General features: G+C 40.5%; 1 protein-coding gene across 1 annotated transcript; it reads right to left on the reverse strand.

Annotated features, from left to right (window-relative positions):
- Positions 1-9,446: 9,446 nt before the first annotated feature.
- On the reverse strand, positions 9,447-26,889 carry NDC1 (NDC1 transmembrane nucleoporin; the record flags this gene model as incomplete). The annotated part of the gene is made up of 18 exons (XM_082002718.1): positions 26,776-26,889; positions 26,588-26,708; positions 25,276-25,377; positions 24,774-24,948; positions 24,145-24,283; positions 22,678-22,786; positions 21,167-21,218; positions 20,420-20,552; positions 18,095-18,187; positions 16,724-16,805; positions 15,696-15,851; positions 14,366-14,620; positions 14,142-14,260; positions 13,871-13,921; positions 12,750-12,813; positions 11,496-11,596; positions 10,362-10,522; positions 9,447-9,510 (listed from the first exon to the last, which is right to left on the reverse strand). The coding sequence occupies exons 1-18, from the start codon at positions 26,809-26,811 to the stop codon at positions 9,447-9,449; spliced, it is 2,013 nt and encodes a 670-aa protein (XP_081858844.1). The 5' UTR covers positions 26,812-26,889.
- Between the last annotated feature and the right edge of the window lie 436 nt (positions 26,890-27,325).

The raw sequence follows: 27,325 nt of genomic DNA on the forward strand, positions 1-27,325 counted from the left end.
CTGCAGAGTAAAGGAATGGTCAAGACAGGAGGGCATGACTTTTTTTTTTTTGCAAATGCTGTGGATTTGGTGGGATGGAGGACTCTCCATAACAGACATAAGATCTTGAGATGGAACAAGTAGTTCTGGGAGCAGCAGTACTAATGAAGTCTCATTTGCAGTGCCTCTCCTCCTTCCTGCCCAGCGTGGATGACCTGAGGGCTACCAAAGAAGGAGCTTGCCAGCGTTTCCCCTCAACAAGGGCAGTAATAGGGTCTTTTTATTCTGTAAGGCCATGTCTTAAATTGTCAGAAGTTAATAGCTCTCTGTCAAATGTGCTTGAAAACTGGTAAATGTCCTCAGAATATGTTAGTGAGAGCAAGGTGTTACAAAAAGGGAGAAATTCCCACCTTACCTCTACAGGAAACAAAACCTTAGCATCAAATAGCTGGCGCAAAGAATTTTAATGGTGATGTCCTGGAGATTTATAAAAACAAAGTAAAAATTTTCAGTATACGTTATCCCTCTGCATGGCCGTTCTCTGCAGCCGCACAACACCTCTGAGTGCTCTGCTAAACTACATCCATTGTCCAATCCCACCCGTCTGTGGGGCCCTCAGGACCAAGCCACTCTTTCTCTTTGATTTGGACATGATAAAGGTACCTGGCAGCACTACCAGAAACAGTAATTATTTAAGTCACAATTACACTGTGGTAACAGTCTAAACCCCAGTGACTTAAAGAGGCAGTAAAATTTACTGAGGGAAATATTATTGCTGAACGCAGTGTATCCAGGGTAATCCCACTGCTTCCAGCGCAGCAAAAAAATAGTGTTTCAGTGGATCCCGAACATGGCCTCAACTTGTGCAAATTATGACACCTATATTCATACACACTGCCCAAATAACTAAACTACAGGGGGTTTCCTAGAAAACCGGTAGTTTTGGATATATTGTGCAACTTCCTAGAAGAATTTTCTTTCATGGTTAGGGATCTTCCCACAGCAAGCAGGGGAAAGGACAGCTTCAGCACCTCGTTAATCCACATCACTCTGCGTTCCCTACCTCAGGCTACACGTGTCCTGCTCTGAACCGCCGTTTAATTCTCTTTCTCACCATCGCCATTATTCAGAATATTCTGCAAAATACCGGCAGGTGCCGCCACTCGCTTAGCAATAGCCCAGGGCTGGGCTGCTCCGCAGGCAGGAGGGGTGCAGAGCCTCCTCCATGCTCTGGGCACCCTCTCAGCAGGGAAAAAAAGCGCCTTTTTTCACAGAGGTGGCCAGGAAGGCTTCGGACTGAAGCACATCACAGCTCCAAGCTTCAACAGCGTGTAGGGTTGAGGTCCTTCACAGCGAGGTAAATCTCTCCATGGTAGATCACCTCATGTAGACTGCGTAGTTCAAGCTGCAGGTACCCACATTCCTTCAAGCCCAGTAGGAAGTGAGGCCCCATGGACTCAAACCTCCTCTCACACCACTGTTTCCTCAGTTTTGAGTGAGGCATTTGGCAGCTGCCCTGTCTTTGCTGGGACTATCCAGCTGGTCTGGATCCAGCCCATCCCTGATCCTCAGCAATGGAAGCAGGTGGTGGATGGGCATTCCTCCTCCAGACCTAGCTATGCCCGAGACTTGACACCTAGAGCTCTTCCAAAGTAATGACTTGGCTCCTCCAGCATGTCTACAGATGTGGGAGGAACACGTCCTGGGAGGAGCTTCCCTGCTGAATCAGAAGATGCTTTATATGTTTCAGTTCTGGAACAAAGGCCAAGCAAGTGCAATCATGGCTGCTAAGACTGTTTTATGCCCTGGGTCACCATGACTTTGTTGTATGTGCAAGCTGTGCAGCAAATACTGATTCACCCAATGTTATCACTACATCCATGAGCTAGACGGGTGGCTCCCCTCCTTGTGTCCTTGTGTAAACCAGTCACTGGCCTCTCACCCCATGACAGCAACACTCTCCCTCCAATAGAACAGAGGAAGAGGAGATTTCTCCATATTAGTCTTCTTGCTCAATGTGCCTGGTTGCCGAGGGCTATAGTCATGGGTCATAGCACAACCCACAGCTATCCCAGTTGCCTCTTCCCTGTGTTAATGAAGTCACCAAAGCAGACCTCCAGTTGAGGCAGATGGGAGGACATCCTCAGTCCCTGAAGCTTGTCCCTGGGAGTTGCTTCATTCTGAGTCAGATTTGAAAGGTAAGGTTGCAATTTGGGATGAAAAATATCTAGAGGAATGCAACTGCTTACCTGAATATCCTCTCCCTAGGTCAAGCGAGTAGGACACAGGTGATTAGTAACCAAAGACTTGCCCATCTGCCCATTCACTCCTAGCTGGTGACCTAGGAAGTCAAAACAGATGGAAGAGAAAACGGATAGCAGCCTAATGCTAGCCCAGGCTGGGGTGAAATCCTACCTCACAGCATCTAAGAAAAAGCAGGTGTAATGCTGTTGGCTGTGCTGGTCACTGTCCTCGTAGCCAGATGGCCTTGAAACACCAGGTTCCCTGGTCTTGTGGTTCTGGGCAATTGCCAGTGGTGGGACAAGGCTGTGACACCAAAACCAGCTCCTGGGCCATGTTGGCAACAGAAGCTAGGCAGTCCTGCACCACCACAGCACAGTTAGTGTAACTGCACCCTGTGCATGCACAACACCATTTCACACCAGGCCCAACTCAAAGCTTACACAGAGCAGTGGGGACAAAAACAAAGTCTAAACAAGTTTGATACTGCAATTTTTCTCAGCTTATGCCAGCCACGATCAGGTCACTGCCACAACAGCTGTTTTCTCAGGGTCTGCAGGTGGTTTTGCAGATACCCAGCCTCTTTGCTCTAGACAGCATGAGCCCCTGTGGTCACAGCTGCTTGAGCATGGGCACAACTGTCCTGGCTTGAGATGATGCTGCCTGGGAGCTGAATACACATAAGGACAATGAGAGATCATCTGTAAAAGGTGAGGGGAAACAGGAGGGGGGAAAGGACTTTCCATGAAGGAGATCCCAGTTCACCAAATCCAGTCTTCCAAGTGTGCTCTTTACCTTTGCCAGGAGCAGATGGTTGTAACTGGCCTCAGCACTATGGCTGGTCACAAACCGGATCTTCGAGAAACTCATAGAAGCTGAAAACTCCAGTTCTCCAAGCAGTTCCTTCTGTGGGAGGAATGAAGCAGAACGGATACAGGTAAGGTGAGCTGTGCAGAGCAAACAAGCAGAGTTGAAGTTATTAATCTCTAGTTCATGTACTGAAATCCCTGCTTCTACTCCAGCAGGCAACAAGATTAAATTTCAAAAGGACACAATTGAAATTGTCAGAGTTTTGTGTAAGTGCTGCAGTATAGACAGGTGGGAGGTGTTATCATAAGCATTCTGTTAATATAGGGCAAAACAAGCTCTCTGGTGAGAGAAATCACAAACTTTGTTATAAATAACCTGGTTGCAAACAAGCTGTTGATTCGCACACAGCAGTTTATTTACAAAGGCATACCAAGCTCAGACTTGTTTTTGGTTTAATTTACTGCACCACAGACAGTAAAAAAGAAACAACTGAACAAAAACTGAACCAAAGGGATTGTCTCTGTAAGTATGCTCATTTCTTAGAGATTGCCCCTATCCCTTTAAGGCAGCACAAAGCACTGCTTCATAGTGGTTTTAAAATGACCTCATAAATTAAGACAGCAGGGTCAAACTGACCACACTATCTAGTGATGCACTCAACTATTGCTTCATAACTTACAGATTTGTTTATAGCTCTTGTACATAGAAAAAAAGAAATTCCTTGGATCACTGTGACTTATCTTTTTAAAAACAAGTCTCTTTTCAATAGCAAGCATATTTTGGGAAAATCATACAGTAATCTAGAATCCACCTTTGTCTTGCAGGGACTGCAAGAAATGACCACGATCTCCAAAAGCTGTTGTAATACTAGAGATTTCCCCCTCCTTCCTGCCCCCCCAGTTAATTGGCAGATCATTCTAGAGGGGTTGGGTGGGAGCGGGAGGGGAACCACTAAAGAACTGTTTGACTAGCCTCCATTCAGGCCATGGTTCTTTACACCTGCAGTTAGCTTCCTCAAACATGCATTATTTCTCTGTATCAGTCCATAAATAGATTCATCTCTTGCACCATGCATACACAATACAGGTAGTAAAATAAACTTAAGTCATAAACAAACCAGGACTGCACAACTTAAAGAGTGTTCAGCTTGTAAAATCCAATCCTCAGCATTGGGACATGCCAGGACTAGAATTACTGGTACAACCTCGATTCATGCCTACTATAAATGAGTTACAGTACTGGCTTTATAACACAGTGCCACAGTCATTTTGCCTGGGGATCCATATATTCAATGCACTGAAGACAGTGATTGCTGAACGAGCAGCTAGTCACTCTTCTGTTTTCTCTTTATTGGCATAGTGTCTGGACCACACATTGAATGTATTTACTGCACATCAGCCCAGCCCTGCGCAGAAGACAGAATTATTAATTTACTCCGGGGCATTTCTGTGGTGTCCATCACTGCAGCAACCTACCGATTTGCAAACATGGGTTTCATTATCACCATTGAAGGTCAGGGAGGGTGGGGTTAGACTAAGCTCCATTTTACAACAGAGGCCCAGAAGCCAAAAGCTTCTTCAGTTTGAGTGCTAAAGTTGTGAGTAAGACTGACTGCTTCCCCCACCCCTCGCTCCAGGTTATTTAGTATTTCCCATCATTGTATATGGTAGAGCACATTTCCAGTTTCACCAATTAAACTCAACCCTTGGTGTCCCAAACAGGACATGCAGAAGCTGGGAGACTTGCAAAGAGTAGCCACCTGTGAAGAGCTGAAATGCTGCACAGGATCTCTCTGATAAAGGCAAGGACAAACTACTTCTCCCTGGCAGCGCTCAACCTGCACTGTGAGGCTGGGCTTTCTCTTCCTACAATACTCTTTGTGGCTGCTGATAAAGCCTTCCCCAGACCTGACTGTCAGGGTCTGCAAAGGCAACAGAAGTACTAACTATGAGCTGCAGCCCTGTGCTCAACTCAAAACTTTGTACCATTGAAGGTCCCCAAACCTGCTTTGAGCAGTGACTTCTGCTGGTTAACAGACCAGGAACCCAGCAGTTTACAAAAGCTGGTGCCCTATCTATCTGGTCCTCAAAGCTTGCCCTGAAGGTAGTCACCTAGCCTGTCCCTTGAGCTGAAACATCTTACCTCTAGTGAGCCTGCAACTGGAGGTTGCTGAGCGAGAGCAGAGAATGGTGCTTACACATCCCCTCTAACAATCTTTGACTCGTAGAAGGCTATATAATCCCACTCCCAACTCCTTCAAAATTCACTCCAGGGCGCTCACCACACCTTTTCAGACAAGATGCAGTTCAATACAACAGCCAGCTCCAGCATTGTTTTAGTAGTCAGATTTAAAAGTTGAGCTACTCAAGAAGTGAAAGGCAAAGCCTGTATTTTTGTATGTGTGTGTGTTGGACAGGGGAGGGAGAGGAGCTCCCTGCTCACCTGGCACTTGGTTCCTTTGATGATTGCATGAGCACATACACAGGCTTCTTTAGCCACAGTTTTCTCTGAAATTCTCCCTACTTCTGTAACTGACTCTTTAGGGGGATTTAAAAAAAAAAAAAAGGAGAACTCCTATCCTCCTATCCCATCACCATCAATCTTCTCATCAGCCAGTGTATCCAGCAGACCACCCGGGGAACTATTACCCCTTGAATTTGTGCTTTGATCTCATGGCAGGCTCCAGAGACACCATGTTCATTTGTCTCCTGACTGAGTAGCTCTACTGTAGTCCCAAGATTTTTGCAAGGGCAGAAAGTTGAGGTCTTCTCTAATTTTTTATCTTCTAAAATCAGAGTATGGTGTAGGTTTTGCTCTCTCTCCCAGTCTGTTTTCTCAGACACGAGGGAGCTGTGCAGTTTATGCCACAGGTTTGTCCAAAACCAGTATGTCAGCTGTGAATCTCTACTATGAGTCTGCAGTGAGAAGAAGCAATATTCTGATGTGAGAACATCTTACAACACGAGGTTGGCTAAACCACACTCCAGGTATGTCCATGGCCCACAACTGAATTTGATCCCTGTGGCAATTATGTTAGACAGTACTAGTGATGGAAAATACCAAGAACAGAGCAGGGAGGGTGTATGGGTAGCAGGAAGGATCCTCAACTTGCAGTATCTGTGATGATTCCACAGACTTTCATCTTTTTCTTGTCTCTTTGTACAAGGGTGGTGATGGGAGTGGTGGGATCATGGCTGCCATCGGCTGTGAAACCCTACAGCTATCAAATGCCTGCCTGAACATGCAAAGTACTGCAAGCTGCCACCATTCATCCCCTGGGGAAACGGGACAGCACTGCATGTGGCAAGAAGCACATCCACATCTACACATGCTCCCTAGGGCCACCTCATATGGATTCACACACACGCCAATTCCCCAAAAGCATCAGGGCTGACCCCCAGGCAGAGCATCAGATCCCTCACAGGGCCAGTAGCTGCGAGTAACATCTGGTAAGCACACAGCCCGCAGACTGCACGACTTGCCTGTTGCTGAACAGGTGCCAGCAAATTCATCAGCAAGAGACTTCATGCTTCCATAGTTGCAGCTGGATGCAGCTGCAGGGTGCTTGCCTCACCCTCAGGGCCATAGGTGTATCTCAGTCAGTGGGAAGGTGGCTGCGTAGGGCCTTAAGACACTGAGCACAGTACATATAATACAGCCTCTGTTCAAAGGAAGCAGCAATAGAACCAAAACAACTTTATTTCAAGGGTGCATACAGGCCCCAAGCTGCAACTGGCAGAGACAATTCTCCAAAGTGGCAAAGCATTCCTGTTAAGGGAGCAAGTCCTGCCTGGCTCCCTCAGACAGCAGGGTACAATTGTTTCAAGGACTAGGGCCACTGCTTTTGTCCACCCCCAGTCTGAATTTTTGAAGTTATTTCTCAGAAAATGAAGCAGGACAATCAGCAGCCTACCTCTCTGCAGCTGCAGTGGCAAGAGCTGCAGTCAAGATTATCTGAAGTTTACATGTAAGGAGAGGCAGGTAGTTCACAGGGTTACCAGAACAGCACTCAAACCCAATGCTATCAGTGTCACTTGTGCATTTGGTATGCAATCCAGCAATAAGATGCAGCTCAGCTTTGAGATGATTAAAACAGGTGAGAAATACTATCAGGCTTGAGGGATTCAATTTAACTGTAGTTACATAGAAACTAACTGTAAAAAGGCTTTATTTTTTTCCTCATTACCCAGAATGCAGAAATGAACTCAAGAGACTCTTCCCATACCTCAGAGGCTTCACAGATCAATTACTTTTATGTTAAGACAGAAGTATATAAAAGGACTTGAAATACCAGCAGAGTTTGCCAGAGTAACATAACTATTCCCAAAGCCAAATCTAGAGTAAGATGGTAGCCCTGTTTGTGTAAGCCAGTTACTGCATCTTCAGAGGCACCGCATGTACACTTTATATTCTTGTACACTTACATTCATGAGCATGAGATACTGATAAGGATGCACTTTTAAGTAAAGGCTTAAAAAAAAAGTCTACAGCTCTTTAAGAATTGGAGCTTTTAAAGAAACCACAAAGCAATCAGCTCTTGAAAGCTCTTCTGTCATACACTGAGAATGCCTTGAATCACATGCACATTAGCAGATGTCATGTACAAATCTCTAATGCAACACAAGGAGGACAGACCTCAAGCACTCTGGCATCAAAAAGAAGTCTACATTTTAAGCCTGCTGCTGACAGCCATAACACTGTTAATTACAACTTGCAGCTTTATAGTTGTGGGAGTGTTACAGAAAATACCAGAGCAATAAAAAAATTCTGCACCTGTTTAAATGCATGAAAAATTTATTTGAAACTTTTGGTTGAAGTATTTGGGTCAACAGTTACACCTGAGGTACTAGCTAAAGCACCACTTTAACTCCAGGTGCACATTGCAATACCAGAAAATAAGCAAATTAAGTTATATAATAAGCCAGACAGGCAAGAAGCTTTGACATAATAGTTAAAACCTGCAGTAGAAGTTAAGCTTGGGGAAGCTTTAGAAGACCTTGTGCTTAACCTTTAAATATAATGAAAGGCTGTCCATCACCTTACAGCGTTTGCTGTAAGCCACCTCAATGCAAAAGGAACAATATAGTTCTAATAGCCAGTAACAAATCTAGCACATGCAGCGTCTGCATTACAAGAAAATTAGGCGTAATCTCCTCCTGTACTGAGGAAAGCAATATGCAGGTCTCATTGTAGATTTGGGTTTTTCTTTTACCTAAACTTTACAGGCCCCCCTGAAAGAATTATTACTACACAACCACTCACTATCAGCTGATGATTTCATCACAGCAACATAACTGACACCACGGACATCTTCAGATCTTCAGTCCTCAAGCAAAAAAAAAAAAAACAAAAAACACACACCACACACACAAAACCCAAGACACAGGACTAACAGCACTGAAGAGGATGGAAGAAAAGTGATCCAGATTTTGTTTCCCATTATCAGACTAAATTCATCTGCAAGACCATTTAGCTTACTTTTACGTCAAGGAAATTACAATAAGGTACTACAGCTACATCTAAGCACTTCATAGTCCATACGTGCTTTCTACTGTAGATATCACACTAACAGGAGTCAGTTTAAAAACTGAGTAGTAGATTTTTAAACAATTTGGCCAGGTTTACTGCCAGATAAGAACTTAAAAAAAAAAGCTTTTAAAAAGTTGTACTTTTTCAAAGTTGGATATGTTGCAAACATCCTTCCTACGCACCTTAACAGAAAGCTGTTGATCTAAGCTTTAATTCACAATATTGTTACTTGGAGTTTTACTAAATGCAGTAATGTTTCCTGTGCGTTTCAGTGTAGATCAGAACTTAGTTTCCTAGGTCACCTTAAAGATAAAATCCAAGCTGCTAGCTTTTCAAGCTGTATTTGTGTCTTAACAATGCCTTTCTGCACTCACATTTTATTCTGAAGGAATATTTGCATCTTACAGAAGAGAAGCACGCTTTATTCCTGGGCACATCTGTTTCCTACTCTTAAAGTACACACTTCATCTGCACTAAAAGTGTTACCAACTAAATTTATGAAACACTTAGGCACACTAAGTATCTATGTAAATCTCTACTCAGCCCTTTAACAGGAAAGGGTAGGAAAAGAATACATCATGAAAAACAGTGAAGGATCTGAGTGGCAAAGTAACTCTGATAATCTCAAATGTCAGTCTCATGTAAAATTAAAACTATCACTTTCTCATTTGTAAGTGGTATTAAAAGAAAAGTAAGATGAATTTTAAAAAAGTTTATTATACACAAGATGATCCAAAACCAGAGCTCTTCCGCAGTTCAAAGAGCTTTGTTCTGTGACTTGCACTTCCATATGCTTTTCCAAAAAGTCAAGATAAAAAGTCTCATTAGTCCCACTTTCTTCTTACCAAGAGTGTTGAAAAAACTATAACTGCATGGAAATCTGTTATTTATTCTTTGTATTCCAAGAACTGCTGAAGTCTTTTCTTATGTTCTGTAGACACTTGCACTGCACTAAAAACAACAAATGCAAAACGTAAGATGTAATACACCACAAAAACAAAGCCTCATGCCAAAATTAAGTATACATTGAAATCAATTACACTGAAGCTAAGTTCTAGAAAACCCAGCTGTATGAAAAGCCAACGTTCCAAGACAAAGTAGTATATTAACCCTTAAAACTGTCAATTCTTAACCTCAACAGCTTCCACTACTAAGACACTTGTCCCAAGAAGCCTAGCCTATTCCCTTACCTTTACACACACACAAACGATTGTTTAACTTGCAAGAATGATTTAGGTAAGAAAGAATCACTTAAAATGATCTCTCCTGACCTCAAGCACTTCCAAACTGGGTAACATTTCATCCCCACAGGGAGAGATGGGCAGATACTGCAGGAAGTTTCAGTCCCACATATTCAGGGGCCAAGTATGAAAGTCTGCCTGCTGCGACAGTAGCTGAGAAAGAGCCATCAGACAACCAAGGAGTAAGGGAATTTGATTATTTGGACTCTTCATAAGATTCTCAAGATTCTCTCCCTACAGAACAGACAATTGTCTCTAGTTGATTTACTTTCTTTTCAACAGCTAAGATTTATTAAGTGAGTGGTATTCATGGACTGCTTCTAAAGAGTTCATGAAAAGTCACTAAGAAAAATTGCCCAGAAATCTATGAATAGTAAGTTTCTAATAGGGACCATATATCTACACAATTTTTTAAGGTTCCACAAATCAAAAAATACTAAAATACCATGTTAGAATAATGACCTGAAAGGATTTTTGCACAAACTTCCTTTTTCACAGGTCCTACAATAACATTAATTAAAACTAAAGTTAGCAAGCAAGCAATCATGAAAAAGTTCTTACTTTAAGTGTTCTCCAAAGACAGTAGTTATCCGGTATAGTGCTGTTTTCAGAGATGCTCTGAGTGCAAATCGTAGCGTTTTGTAGGATGTGTCCACCAGACTTCCTGAAATCCTGGGGGGTTTGCTGGAAACATGAGGCAGTTTGAAATGTCTGTCCACAACCTGATTGAGGAAAAACATAAATGAGCTTGTTTCATCTGTTCAATTATTTCATAATGTAACTAGCAATGTGTTTATGTGAAATAAAGCAAATAGAAAGAAAGTGCAAGTTCAGAAATTCCACCGAGACACACAAAAATATATTAGAGACTGAGCTTTCTTGCTCAAGAAACTTGCATTTCCTGACCATCAACATGAACACAGAACCAAATTCTGTGAAATAAGATTCTCTGTTAACGAGTCTTAAATGCTAAGCACAGCACATGCTGCAGTAGGAATACAATTCTGTCCTGTATTATGACTTGCTTTTTTCAGAAGAAAAGGTGCTGGCTTTCCCCCCACCCCAGTACCTGTTCTTAGAATAGGTGACTTACACTGAAGAACTTCAATAACCTCTAAGTTCTTTCCAAGAATCACCATTAAGGCAGTGTAAAATGGCTATGTCAATAGGACACGCATAGCCTTGGAAGCAAAACTGGATTTTTTTTAAATACACATTACACAAACATCAGTAATTTGAGTAATGTATTAGTAGAGAAGCACCACACAGGTCTTGTCTCCTGTGATTTTGATTTGCACTATCTCCAAGTGCTCCAGGTTGCACAAAGAATTGTATACAGCCAAATAAAGATGAAATCCTAACTATGCATGAAATACAGTATTATAATTACTGCATCCCTGAAATAAGGTCTTTAACTGTGCACATAGTACCTTCTTTTTTAATTAAATATTCCATTAAAAATATACTTTCTACTTCTACATTTTAAAAACCTAACAAATTTTTTGTTCAGCTGTTTCATAATGCAGGTAGTGGCAACTAGCTGTTTTGTTTAGATTAACTGCAGAAGAGAAGCCATTTACAGTGGTAACAACTTGAATGTTATGACTGGTCAGCAATGTCAACATAGAAAATTAACAACACTCCTTCTCTTCTCCTAAACTTCTTCTGCAGTAAGGAAAAGTTAACTGGTTTTACCTCCTGAAGAGTCAGTAAAGTATTCAGGATAGCTGGCAGTGTAGTTTGGACAACTCCAAACTGGTCTTCAGTAAAGGAGGCCGCTACTAAATGAGACAGACCTTTAGAAAGAAAAAAAAAAGTTTGCTATAATTACTGAATTCTCAACTTCTGAAGCAATAACAAAGATCATGGTTTTGCCTGAAGATTCTACTAGTGTGGTAGAATTCTTCAGGACTTACTGCAGCCAGATGAACTTTGGCTTGCTTCAGGACTAAACTAATCACTGGTGTGACAGGTATACAGTAGTTTGAGGTTGATCATAATGCGAGAGATTATATATAAAATAAAATTTTAAAAAAAGCATTTGCTCCCTCTTTCCACTGCTCTGAAGCTGTACCTGACACCAACCAAGAGACAGGACCTATTTCACAATTCTTCTAACCATACACAAATATTTCCAGATCGCTTAGCTTTCTTTGGTCAGCTTGTATAAGGAGAACGCTCTCCTACTTTGAGAGAAACCTTGATTTAGCTTTAAACCTCTTCTCAGTTTACTTGTTTACAATATTTAAAAAAATTACAGCCTCGGCCTCCACCCTTACTTAACACACAAATGGTATCTTCTGCTTTTCTGCAAACTGTATGTGTGATTCCCATCTCCTGACTCTACACATCCCAACCCATCACCTTCAATCTGACACAGCCTGGCATATCTGCCCGTAAAACACATAACCAAGGAAAAAAGATCACCTTTTGCACAGACAAATCTAATAAAAGATTCTATCAATACTAGTATTTGCTCATGACTTTGAAACAAACAAGAAAATCCTGTAGTGCAACCACATACTGTCATTGTTCTTCTAATTCGCTGCAGACCATCTTTTTCTATTTATTTCTTAAATTACTACCCAAGTGCCTCCCTCCCTCCACTCTGTGATTAACAGAGAAAGGCTCAGAACCTTTAGTCAGAAAAGCTGTTGTAAAGAGCCATCATAAATCTATTACAGGGGAAAAAAGTAAAAGTGATACATAGGTTCATGGGGGAGAGAAGCAACAGAAATCAAGTTTGGAATCTCTACAAACATCTGCACAACAAACTAAGAGATCTCGCATGGGATCTCAAAACTAATAAGTGAGTTAGACCTTTATTCATGCTGGTATCTGAAATGCAGTTGGGTTCTTGTCAAAATAGATTCAAAAATTTTTCTTCCATTACAGAGCACAGAGCCCCAGAAACCTAAACTGCATCCTTTTAGTTGTAGTGTAGCTTACCTTCCAAAGCCCAGATGTGCATTTGGGCATCAGAGAAGACAGCTTGGATGGAGGCTTCTGGGTGCTGAGAAGAAATCAGAGCATTCTGAGTGCACTTTATAAATAATATCACCAAAACTGCAGGTTTCAGTTAAGGTATTACACATTCAACAGGGTCACATCCCTTCCTCAAGAAAAGACCTGCGAGGCTGACAGATCTCAGGGAATACCCAGAAAAATCTGGTCTTTTAAGAAACTAAAATCCTTTTTGGACAGGAGCTTCCCACAAAGCTATAGCTATGGCTGGAACTTCCAGAAAATAAAGTACATCAGCTAACTGATTTTCAACAGGTTAAGTGGGCAATACAATTCCCCCAGGCCCATTTCATGATCTTGCTTGCCTCAGTCTCTGATCCAGTCTATAACTGACCAGAAAACACTGCAGTGAATGTAAGCATAAACCATTATCATATACAGAGAAAAGATCTGCATATAAAAATATGATCTCTACTTGCAGGAAACATTTAAATCCATGAAAAACAAAGACGTACATTGGGGGGATGCTTCTGTAAAAGTTAATTGAGCTATTGTTCAATTATTCTAAGAGAAATAGCCATTTGTTTTTCTGTGTAAATACTACGCAAACTTAGTTTAAGTGATCAAGTTCACCTGAAAGTAGTATTAGTACCAATACTTCATAAGGAGAAATTCCCAACATTCTAGCTACCACTTCTCCCATGAAAGAAAACTATGAAGAATTCATCTGGTACAGTGACTGAAAAGGCAGTTAACAGAATTTTAACATTAACTAGAAGCCATGTTATCTTACAATTAGTATACCAAGGCAATTGCATTTAAATTCTTAGTTGTGTTTCACTAGTACATGATGCTTCAAGCAAAATGCAGGTTATAATCAGATGAGTTTAAACAAGTGTTATGGTTCTTTTTTATGCAGGTATGGGATACTTCTGCTATGAAACTCACAGCAAGTATGAAGTTGTACTTATGGAAAGCCTTAGATGAAAAGAAAAATTTTTGAATCATTACTATATGCAAAAGGTACATAGCGCCACAGCAGAACCCATACACTCATGCCTTTCTAGCCCATGCTGCTCAGTCACAAAATGTAAGATCATGATTACCTTGCTGAAGAAATACATTATCAGCACTCGTTTTGACAAAAAGCTTTTTATCTGTAAAGAAACAAAATATTAAATATCTGAAGGTATGCACAGTTGGCCCTCCTCAACCCTTCTCATACTGTAAAGGGATTGGGGGTGGGGGAAGGATTTTTGTTATGTAAGCTAATTGGAGAAGCAAGTATTCATTAACAAAACTGGAAAGTTCTTTCAGAAGAGAGAACACCTAAGTTGCACTGGCTGTAACCTATTTGTACTGTAACTTTTACTCTACCTGTTCTTGCTTGTTCTGAAGCCATGTGTAAATAAAGCTTGGCTGTACTGCCTCACTGCCAACTCTTGCAGCAGAGAGCACTGGAAAGGATTCATGGTGGGAACCATTCATTTGCAGATCTACAAGAGAAATATAGTCTCTTCAGAAAAACTGGTTGCTGTCACTTTAATCCTCAAGACGCGCCTACTACACTTATGACTACAAGGCTGTGGAAAAATCTCTACCTGAACCTGACGTCCACAGCTTTGGTCTCCTTCTCCTAGCATGTGGACTTTGGACTGATGCATGCCAAGGAGAGTTTACATCCAGAATTCCCATGCTGCTATTTAAAGCAGGTGAGCTGAAAGGCGAACCAACATCAGACCCAGGCAATGTCTTTAAAGGCGTTAGGGATGATTTAACCAGTGAAGACATGGAGGCTCCAGGAACGATATTAGACCTCTGTGACTGGAAAGACATGTCTTCTGTCACAACGGCTCCTAGTGACAAAGGACACACTGCATGAAGACAAGCAGGCTGGCATATATGAAATAAAAGATGGGTTTGTTATCTGATCGCCAGTTCAACCACCTCTCTATCATTAAAGCTTTTATTAAAGGACATTGCTCCCACTGTGGTTTTGCAAAGAAGTACACATCCACGTGAGTATGAAGCGTTTTAACACTTCATCAGTTTAAGAACAGCAAGTGATGACAAGGATCCCTGTGGATGTATTTATTTTTCTCCTTTTGCTAGCTAGCATTACTACGCCCTGGTATATATCTACATAAAGTGTGCTTTTAGGATGAAGTACTAGAAAAAAAGGCTACCTATAGAAGAATGTCAATTCTCTCCAATTCTGCTTGGTATGTAAAAAAAGACATGTCAGCCTCAAAATCCAGGGAAGAGCAGCACTAGAAGAAATTCACCTCTGACATACCAATAGTCCCCTGCTGTTCCCAGGGCACTTGTATCCCAGGCACTGACTGCTAAGGGATTCGATTACCTGGCACCCCTTGTGCTAACACAGCTCTGCTGCCAGGAACAATGTGTAAATCTGGCATGTAAAACACCTGAAATGCTTGCAGGCTGCACACAGCTCAAGAGTCAGATGAGCTTTTATTATTCTACAGTGATATTAGTGAATCACATAAACATATTCAAAGTCTCCACAACAACAAAACAAAAACTAACTTTACCATTTTAAACTAACCATAAGAGCAGCCATGCAAATTACAAAGAGTCTCTTGGCAAGACTTACGTTGTCCCTGTACTAGGTTCAAACACTTACTAAAACTGTAATAATTAGACTTTAAGTAATGCAAGTGTGGAAAAAATACTGTATTGAGAATAACATCATGCAAAGTAAACAGAGTAAACATTATCTTTCCAAGTTTTCATTTTTTGGGGATTATTTCAACAAGAATACCCAAAATGAAATTGGAGGAGAGACTTTTTTTTGCTTGCATTTAAGTTGCAGAAAACCCTATGACTCATTTTCCCTATACGACTTAACTGAAACTAATGTACCTATGTAATCTGTAGGTACTTTCTATGGCTGCATTCCTCACATACCTGGAGTCTGTGGAGATACTTTCAGCCCTCCTGCTGGCTGCTTTGCTCTCCCGTTTGCTGCTGCAGCTTCCTGCTGTGTGATCAGTCTCTGGGTCAGATCACTCAGAAGACTCAAACACTCCCTTGATATTGCAGTCCAGTTGTGTGGGTGCCCACCTAGCAGCATGCAAACAAAAAGGAAATGCCGTAGTTATGTTTAACCCTGATGCTCATCCTTTTATCTACTCTGACAGTGCCCATGGGCTCTCAGCATAAGCCTCAAAGATTACAGTACCACTCCATTTCTAAAAAGACACAGTGCATTTTCACTGTGACAGTTTATTTCTACTGAGAGGAAGATAAAAACATGGGCAGACTCTATCCTCCTGTCTGGATAACTCTAAAAAGACTTGAGTGAAACTTGCTAAGCAAGCAGGGAAAACAGGCAGTTCAGTCCATCAGATCTGAAATCACTAAACTACTAATATGAGCAAAGTATTATCAATGGTGACAGTAAACAGTTTTGAGGTAGCACAAACACTGGAGTTCCTGATGAGGTGTTACAAAGAGTTCCTGAAGGCTTTTAAGCAATTTTAATTGACCTTCTCTGCCATGTCTTGGTACATAGCAAGAGTCTTGAATACTAATTGAAATTATAGCCATTGTTTGCTTTCACAACTGCAGTGGTGACTCACTATTTATGCTCGATTTAATCTCACTCACATCTGAACATTAGGCTTTCATACTCATCTGTTAAGATTATTCAGTTTGGACTATTTGACTGATGGTGTCAAGAGGACCCGGCTTTCAATATCCCAAGACCTCTGTTTCCTCATGACTGTCATTTAAATCAAATAAAGAGGCACCAGAATTTATTGAGTTTAGTAGATGAAACAGTATGAATATAGACAATTAAGTATCCTTTTGGAAAAGGTATCATAGGGATGAGGCCTCCTGGCTAACATAGCATGCCTCACAGCATTAAATAACCTCTAAAAGCATTTGACAAACACTTAAAAAAATCAAAATGAAACAGTTTTTATAATTACCTGGCTGACTAAGGCTGAAAACTTCCTGTCGTCGAACAGGAGAATACTGAGAAAGTAACATCAAGTCTTGTAAGGCTAAAAACTACAAAGAAAGGAAACTTTTTAGTTCAAAGTCCAATGTATTTCCTTAAAGAGTGTAGTTATCCATTCAAAAGCAATCCCTAACGAATGAGTTCACACAGACTAAAACCAGCCAAGTAACAGAAAAAGGAAGGAGGCAAACGACTGCACACATCCCTAGAACCACTCTGGATGGGGCTGCTCAGTAAGAGCTTCAGAGAGCTTTATTGGTATGTCATTTCTTTGGAGTTAAAGAAGATCTAAGGCCATTTTTTATCTTAACAGCTAACAGCTCAGACAGAAAGAGCCTAAGACACAAAAAAGTCTAAGGAAAGAACTGGTTTTGCAAGGCAGAGCTCAACTACACAGCATGCCATGGAGTACTGGACCTACTATTGCTTTTTCATGTGATTAAGTAGTTCATGTGGAAAACAAAAAATAACCAGATTTCTCACACTACGCAAGACCCAAGTACAAGTTAGACACTTCAGTAACAGCTGAGACTATAGATTAGACTTCCTCTACCTTTAACTGTGCTGTGCTCAACCCTTCCCCACCCATCCTTTGGTAATGCAGCAAAGCTTAAAAAAGGATTCAAATGTATTGCAGCCTCTTATATCTCCAGTCTTATCAGAGATGTATAAAATCAGTAAATGTGAATTTTGCACATGGATGGGAATATTCTTATCTTTATTTACATAATATTTCTTATATGAGGTTTCCAATTTCTAAGTATTATCATCAGTAAAGCCCATTAATGATTACCATAGTCAAATCAAAATTACTACTCTCTGCTCAGATTTTAAGTAGCTTTTTAGTATTGTCTTTTTAAAAAAAAAGAAACCAAACTTCCAACATAAATGTAGAAATTTTTTGATTTCATGAGAGAACATACAGATAAGAACTCATATAAGTAGCAGGAGCAAAGTGTTAAGAGTGTAAAGGTTTGACAACACACCTCCTTATCTGAGGAGACTAAAAGTTGAAAGAGCTAAAAAAACGCTGAATGTCACTGACCTGTTTTGCATCAGTACACACTAATATACTTCTGTTGCAGACAAATAGGTCTTACCTCTAACTAAAAAAGCCTGTCTTTGGCTTAAAGTAACAGCGTGGCGAGCACCAGCAGATGTCACTACTAAATAAATTTTCACCTTTAAGTGTAACTGCCTGCTTGAGTGTTCTGCAGCAGCCTTTTAAAGAACTAGCACCTCAGTTAAAATAACTGGTACCTAGAAGATCTGATTGCATGCTTTGACAAACACCTTCTCAGCACACATCTAGTTGGGAAGACAGCGGGAACTCAGTTACCTTTATAATGAGCGGAGGGTTGCTGTTTAAGATTTTAGGCAGGCACTGGTCTGTCTCCTCAGCAAAAGTTGGCTGAACAGGAAAATGATGAGTCTAGATGTAAACGTCAGAACTTGTTACACAGAGCAAAACATAAGAAAACCTTATGAAAGACCACACCTGAGCTGTTACTTGTCAGATGAACGATGAGCTACGAGAGCACATCATTGCTTCAAGTTACTGTAAACTAGCCTGAAATTTCTAACATAGAAACAAAAAGACTTTACTCCTTATGTTTAAAATTGAGAAGTCTGAGAAAATACAAGCATCTTTACCTTCAAGTACCTTCCATGTACCCATATAATTTGTAGCTAGGGGCATCATATCATTATGAAAATAAACTCCTCTAACCACATAACTGGGAAGAACTTGTGACGCCATATTAAGAAACAAGACTGCAATCTGAACTGTAAAGTCCATCTTTAAGAGTGTAACCACTCCGGTGAAGAACTGAGGGTTCTTTTACCAAATAATAAAAGATTTTTTTAACTCTTCTTTTGCACTGTTTCAGCGATAAACTAATGAATTCTTATTTTTATCATCATGATATTCATATTCTGTCTTTTAATAGAATTTCTGTTCTTGTGGCTACAACATTTAAAACATAAATAGCAGGGATTAAATTGAATCAAACACTGCATCTTTTTAACCCTATTTAACATGGACCAGTTTGGGCACAGATTACCTGTCAGTTTTGTGTTACTGCACTCATTTTATGTATCATAGCTTTATTATCCTCTGTTTCAAACTGCAAAATTGAAATTTGACGTACCGATTGCTTTCAAAGTGTTAATAAAGTGACTTCATGTGCACTAGGTTTACAATCTCTTTTCTGACTTTTCAGTTGACACTATGCAAATATTTACAAACAGCTTTTTGTTTTTACGACTTCCAATCATGTGGATAAAAAAATATTTTCTTCAACAGCCAAAAGGGAAAGGTCCATTTTATACCTTCACAGGGGGGTGTTTCTTTTACCTTCCACAGTTTTACAAGCAATACAATAATTACAGACTGACACACAGCATTCACTGGTGCTTCAATTATTATCCTTTGAAAAAGGTAGTTCACACCTCAGAGCTGTTGCTGGAGCCATCTACAGATTCTGACACATCATTATGTCAGTTATTCTTGACTCATTGTTAACCTTTTCTCCATGCAGTCACAACAACTAGACTTTTTAATTTAAAAGCTAACACTTCAACAAGCACTGTCTGCCATTTCACCCTGTAAGAGTGTTTTGACATTGGTCCATGATTTAAAAGTCACCTTTTTTTTTTTTACTAATCTCCAGTCTAGTAAAGTTTTCCAAAGAAAAAAATCAAGTTAGAGGAACAATTTTTTTCCTCTGTATTCTTGCAAAGAAACATCTGCATTAGATAAAGATCAAGTCTTCTCCAATTCTTTGTTGGCAAGACTTCCCCCCCCCTTCAATCATGGTCTCACATTTATTCTAATACAATTCATTATATATTTAAACAGTCTTTTTTTAGCCATATTAATTTGTAACTTTATAAACTTTTTAATGAAAAAGCAAAAGCCTTTTAATTCCCCAGATTGCTTGAAGTCTATTTTAATACTGCAGCCTCAATTAGATTAACGTATCTGCTTTGAAGAACTATGTACTTCGATGGTTTGCTTAAATTTGAGATTTCTAGAGTTTAGCTTACAGAAAATTGACAGCATTTTGTTCAGTTTTCCTATTGTAAAACTGGATTAAGAGCTATGCAGGTTTTGGGTATTATCTTCCTATGTAACCTGTAGCTGTTTGTCACAAGTGTTCAGCTCGTCTCACACTCAAATACACAAATCATTGCATGGGAAGAGATGCAAGAGACTAAGCTAGCAAGCTGTCAGACACATATGGACCCTGTGCTGGCTCAGCCGTCTTTACACCTAAAGATGACAAAGAACACGGTGCAGACTCCCTGAAGCACAACGTGGTTCTTTGTTAGAGTGGCCCCAAACGCATTTGCACAGATTTAGCATCAAATGTGAACAGGAGAAGGGCGACGTGGAAACAGAAGTAAGAAAGAGGAGGAGGTGGAAATAACAAATCATTAATTTTGTAAGCAGCACAGGCGTGTCTTGCTGGAAGGAGAGAAAGGGAAAGCCAATTAACACCCAGGCCTCTCCTGACCGTTCAGTTATCAGATATTATCTGTAGTGCATGCTTTGAAAATTCAAAAATTCCCAAGTTATTTCCTAGTAAAATCACTTTTGAAAAGAAAGTATTATCTGTGAAACATTGATGTTATACCTTTAGCACTGTCACTAAGTACTAACCTCTGTAGCATAGATTTTGAAGAGTAACCATGCAATGTACCAGGTAATCAGAAGAAATACACCGCATAACCAGGCATGGTAAAACAAGGAGAGATCCAATAAGCCAGTCAGAGTGTCAAGAGGATGCAATTTACTGCAGATAAAACAACCAAGATATAAGTATTTTTATTATGGAAGATGTCTATAGAAAGCTGTTACAGTAGCAGTAATTGCAAGAATAAAGTAACATTTTTTTTTGCAAAAACAGTTTCTTAAAGATGTTTGAGATACAATTTCTTTAATTTTGCAGTAACTGGGATGAAATGAAGAAAAATTAATGAAATCAAGGAAAAAAGAAACATGAAATAAATAACGATTACAGTTTTAGTCAATTAAGCTACTAGGACTTCAGCTTCCCTATCTTAAAACAAATGGTGGCCATATGAAAACAAAGATATGCTCCTCCTGCCCCCCAAACACAGAAAAGCAGATAAAACACATGTATGAGATTTGCCTTTCTAATATTTTAAAGGTTTGCAGAGATGAAGGAAACTAGAGAGGATTTCTTAATGACTATCTACAAAATGGTTCCTACAAAGGGATGTTGGCTCCTTTTGGATTCGTTTCAGAAGTACCCACTGCTCCCCATGTTCTGTGTGGGGCGGCAAAGAACTGAATCCTACTACACACAACAAAGCAGTTGCTAAGCTGGACTTCTTCAAAGGGCAATTTTCTCCTGCAAGTTTTCAAGCACAATGTACTACCTACCTGTCTATATTAAGATCCATCGTGGTACTTATCCATACCTTTGGGATATAACCTAGGGGATCAAAAAGAAACACTGGAACAAACGTGACACTGCAAAACACATATACAACAGGCCAAAAAGACAACAAAAGTAGAATGCACATATAAAGACAAGAGACTGGTCTTGCAACACATGCACCAGGAAACAAGCTGCCTTTGGGTTTGTTTCTATTTCTTAAAAAAAACAAAACAAGAGAATGAAAAATGCTTCAGGCCAGCAACTATACATTGAGAGATGTAGATCTTATCTTTTATTGCTGGCTTCTCAGCATTGAGTTATTTGTGTTTCCTCACTAATAAAACAGCATTTTACAAAACTGAATATTAATTTTCACTACAGCTCAGGCAGCAGAGTGCTTTTAAAGACTTAATGGAAACTGATATAAAACCACCATACCTCTAATTTATCCCCTAATGTAAATAAAGTGGAAATAATTCTAACATATTTTGACATCTTGTAGGAGGATAACTACAACCACAACATAAAAAATTCCTGATTTTTAAAAGGTCCACTGCAATCATCTTTATCAGCACCAATTTTTTTTACCATGGTTTTAAAGACCAAACTTCAGCTTCATTTGGGAGGGAGCCATACTGCCTCCTCCAAATAATATAAAGGGCACTTGAGAATGAAGTCAAAGTGGTCATTTTACTTTAAAAAAAAAGAGTGAAAATATAGCAACATTACATACAGTGATGTCATGCCCACTGCTGGTATGTCAGGTTCAGCTCTGTGATGCTGTATTTCCAATACCAGAAAATGGAAGGAGCAGTTCAAGGCATGAAAATGTTTACCCATGTTAAAAAATATTTGCGAATATTTTAAAGAAAAAAGGGAATATAAATTACAGGCTAAACCATTTTTTTTTTTTTAACTGAGCTGTGTTTTCAGATTTATAATCTTTTTGCCACAAGTAAGGACAGGTACGTAAACAGTGGCCCAAAGTATCAGGTTTTAAAATGTACACTTGTAAACCACCAGCTGATTAGAGTTTTGTAGCTCCTCTTACAGGCAAGTTATTTCACAGCTGCCTGCAACAAGGTTTCCTGCACAGAAGAGATCACCAGAGACAATAGTCTATGTTTTGGTACAGTGACCAAACATAGACTTCAGGTTAGAAAACTAGTGTTCCCCACTCCCTTCTCCTTAGAATACTGTCATCTTCTTATATTGTTATCTGCTAGACAATAAAGTCTTATAGAAGGTGTTAATCTCGTTGGAGAAGAGACATTTCTCATATGCTGAACAAGCTTCTGTGAGGCTGCAAGAATTGCCATGATACAAATATCGCTATATAAACTCTCCACCTTTTCTCACCATTTTAGAGGTGTTAGATCTCTTTGTTTAAACAATCTATGTGCCTTCAGCAAGTTACAGGGAAGGCTGAAAAATACAACAGGCCTAACTGATTAAAGATAAAGTTTTCAAAATACAAGAACTACAAAAAAAAGAGGATTTCAGGAACCCTTACCAAAAAAGTAATATGCAACACAGAAGTTTCTAATGAAATATAGCGATTCCACACAACTGTGTTTAACGAGGAGAGGTAAAGATCTTCTGAAACGTAAGTACTTGTATTGCTAAAAACAAACAAAAAGACTAGTTTAATATTCTGCATTCAGAACAAATCAATAAAATGGTTAAAAAAAAAGGAAACCTGACAAGTTACTTGAAAACCCGAATTAAAAAAAAAAATAGTTTAAGGCAATTCCACATGTTACACCTACCATTTATTCTCCCAGTCTCTTTCTGACATTTTATAATCACCTCTAGTTCTCACCCCTTTTCCTCCTCCTAGCAGTATGAAAATGGAGGATGGGGTAAATTGACTCTATCTATACACAGACTAGAAGAACCTTGTCTAACGCAAAATAAACAAAAAACCCACAGAAGGCATATTTAATCTACTAGATTTCTTTTAGATTAGAAGCGTTCCATTAAAATATAGGGAAAATTCAGACAAGCATGAGTTACAGAATCAGTAACTCTCCATGCAGCGAAACCAGTGTAATAGATGCCTTTCTCCATACAAACAAATCATGTCTTTCCAAATGATCAAAGCAAACCCTCTGACACTATATGCAAATGAAACCAAAGTGATTTAATTTTTTACTGGGCTAAAGCGCATTTTAAAAAAAAGGAGAATATTAAAATAACAGAATTTTTAAAAATACTGTAACTACAGCATTGCCAAAATAATGCCTGGTTTGCTGATAAACTGAATGGTCATGACTTCAATGCTTTCCTCTAATACAATTAACCCTGTTTAAAGATACCTTTTGCCAAATCGGTTGGACTTCATAAACCTGGGAATCATGCAAAGCTAATGGCTGCTGTAAGGCTACAGCAACAGAAGAAATATTTGTAAGATTATGTTTCACAAACCACTCCTCACCGTTTTGCATTGGTACAGATTTCTGTAAAGGCCCTCCAAAGGAATTAATGGAATTTCAGTTTCCATAACACTACACACATGAACAAGCTTTGGATGCGGAGCTTTAAGCAAGATTAAATAAGATATTTAGACTTCAAATTATCTGGTACCCAGTTACAATTGACAGTATGCTTTTTGTCCTTCTCGGGATTTTCAGCTTTTAAGTGACCCTTGTCAGTTCCTGAAGTTAACGTTCAGTTTAGGCATATATTGTTTCTTTCCTGTAGTTCACTTTCTGCAATGGTTCAGCTCAGCCAAACTTTTAATGTGCATTAGAGGGGCATAATTAAATAGTCACAGCATCCTGGCTTTCTGTGTTCATCTGAAAGGGGTTGAGCAAGAAGGAGGAAGATGAACACTACTAACATTTAAAGCCAAGTGTATGCTTCATCTGTTAGAGAAAGCATGCCAGCACACAGCTGCTACTGCCGCATTAAAAAACAATCAAGGCTTTTTTTGTTTAGTTAGACATGTCTTCCTGCAAAGGTGTTTTAAACCTCTTACCTGTATGATTGGAAACGGCAAATAATTCATATTGTTAATAAGATATAAAAGACTATAACTGTATCCCATGAAAGCTCCCGAAAGTAGAAAAAAGAGGTGATATTCATTTAGGCACATCTGAGGAACAGCATCATCTAGGCTAAAATAGAAAACTTAGAATTAATTCTGAGTTAAAAAATAAAGTCATTCTAGCCTTAGAAAGTTCAAATCAAAGTTAGATTTTATTTTCCTGATGAGTACATATGATATGTCAGTAAATTTTTTCTGAAGTAGGAGTCCCACCGCTTATATTTGTAATTGATGCATGAGGATGTTTCTGGTGTTTAAGAAGTATGTCATATTAACCAGAAGACCAAGATTTAGTTCAAGTGACAACCAATTTGTCATCATTCAACTTTCCATTGAGAATCCTGGCAATTTAGTTTTTCTGGCCCAGTTATTTCTCTGTGCATTATAACACTTACCAAGGAGGGTATTTCCTATCATTTAACAAAGGCTATCAACATACAATTGCTTATTTTTGACAATACTCAAATTTAGTTTTCTGTTTGAAAGAAGTCATCAGTAAATACATTTTACAACAAAAGTTCTTTGCATACTTTATCTTTAACACACACACAAATAATTACCTTTCTGAAGGCGTGCAGGGCACAGCAAGAAACTGGAACTTCCCTTTTGTCATAACTGCAGCACACCAAGCAACCAACATTCCCATTACAGCATGAACAACCGAATGGATAACTTGCTGAGGGTGAATAATTTTTCCTATCAGTGCTAATCGAGAGCATGGTATCGATGGCACAACTGTAAATAAAAGCTGAATGTGAATTTGCATTTCTTATTACTAAAACCCTTCGTTAGGAAAAAAAAAAGCCATGTCACCAAAGAACTTTTTGCAGTTGGAATCACTCACTAGGTGATGAAGAAAGCAATGAAGTGGCTCAGCTAAGAGGGTCTCAGCCATGAGGTAAGCAGGAACTTGGAATGATTTACTTAAAAACAAGCTTTGTGTATTGTCTATATTAATTTAAGAGGAAATCTACCAACGTTAAGTACACCAAATGTGAATACAAATCTCTTTAAATGGTCATCCTATTTAATTCAGGTATCACAGCAATTTACATAACCCACCTGCATAAAATTCAGCGTTGAAGATGCTTATTACTAGTATCACCACAGACATAAGGAGGATGCAAAAGATGACAGAGGAAGTATATAAATCATTGAAAGAATCTAAAACAAAAAAAAAATATTGCTCAGAAGACTGCAGTAACGCAACAGTGACACATTAACTGACAAAAAAGAACACTTAAGCAGACACATTTCTGCATAAAAGCATATTTAAATTTCACAGAAAATATTTTACGCCCTTATAGCTGGTTTTCTCGCAAGTGAACACTCAGAATTAAAAAAAAAAAATCTTTCAAAGTGAATTAAACTATGGATGAACTAACAAACTAACACAGCTTCCTTTCACTTAGTAAAAGCTGCAACCATACAGCCACACTTAAAAGGTACGAAATTCCTTACAGAGTAAATTGCTTTTGTATTTTCAAAGGGGAAAAAAATCATGCCTCCCTGCTCGTAGCAGCTAAACCATCATGGGCATCAAGCTTCCATCTAAACATCTCTCAACATCTCTCAGTTTTCTACGTGTGCACTCGAGAGAAAGTTATTCTCACCATGCAGAGTGGCTATCCCAGGAATTTCACTTATGACTCAATGCACCGAAGTTAGAGGAAGCTTAAGCTCTTTATGCAAACAGCAGCTGCATAGGGCAGAAAGGGGAAGTGTGTCCAAGTACTTAACAGAGAACTAAGTCAACCTAATTTTTTTCTCTGAAGTATATATTACATGAACTTGCAACAGTTATTTCTACCTAGGGAGAACTATGGCTATTATGGTTTGAATTAACACAGAAACTTACATTTCAAAGCCCAGAGACTCTTCAGAAATACACAAAGTAGAAATGTAACACAACGCCAAAGTCAGTTCCCATTATCTGACACTGAGCCCAAAACAACAGATAGGGGAAAAAAAACCCACGAACACAAACATGCGACTATAAAAATACAAGCATGTCAAAGGACACCTTGTCAAGTATTGCAGCAGAAACGATTTTATTTTATAGACGGATTTAAAATATTAATATCGTGTCACTTTATGTAACAAAGCACTTAACGCCTGCTGCGACCGCAAGCGAGTCCGAAAGGTAAATGTAAAGCCAGTACCCAGGCGGCCCGTGCTCTGCTGACACACAGACACACTCTCTCCTCTTCCAAGAGCCCCTCAGCGGGCGGTTCCCGGGATGCCTCCCGCCCCACGGCCACGGCTGGGGCTTACAGCAAGCAACACACTGCCCTTCACGGCTCCCGCGCCTGCCCCCAGCCCTGACCGCCCACGGCCGACCGGCACCCCGGGGCGGGGAGGCCAGAGCACCTACTCGAGATCCAGCGCACCGGGTGAAAGGGGTCGAGGCCGCTGAGGACGACGAAGGCCGCGGTGCAGACGGGCAGCAGCAGCACGGACCAGGCGACGGCGGCCGCCACCCTCCAGCCCAGCACCTGAGGGAAGAGAGTGTGAGGGGCTGCGGGGGATGGAGGCCGCCTCCCTCTCAGACCCCGCACTCACCTGGCGGAGAAGCGCCCGCTGCTGGCCCGCCTCCATGGCCGCAGCCCCACGGCCCGCACCGCCGTTCAAAGTCTCCGCCGTTTAACGGCCACCCCCGCCGTCCTCACGCCACTTCCGTCGCACGCCGGGAGGCCTGACGGACAGCAGCCAATGAGAGACGCGTAGGCTCGCTTTCCCCGCCCCCTGGGTGGAAGTGACGCGCAGGCAGCGCACGCAGAACTACAAGTCCCGGCGTGCCCCGCGCCGCACGTGCTGGGGGCGGGCCGCGGAGGTCCAAGGCTTACCGCGGCGATGGCGGCGTGAGGAAGGCTATGCCACAGCCCGGCCCCTTCCCCGCCGCGCCCGCCCCGGGCAGCACACGGCTCCCACGGGCCCCTGCGCGACGGCAGAGGTCTTGCAGGGCCCGTCAGCGCAGGCCTGAGGGAGAAGGGGAAACGTTACACGGCCCTGGGGGGAGGGAGAACATAGCTGAGGGGAAAGAACGGAGCCAGACCCAGGAAGGCAGCAGGGATGGCACGAACTGCTTTCGAGGCAGCATTTGCTATGAGAG

This window comes from Phaethon aethereus (genome assembly GCF_964289735.1).
Source record: "Phaethon aethereus genome assembly, chromosome: 8".
In the NCBI taxonomy this organism is placed as follows: Eukaryota; Metazoa; Chordata; class Aves; order Phaethontiformes; family Phaethontidae; genus Phaethon; species Phaethon aethereus.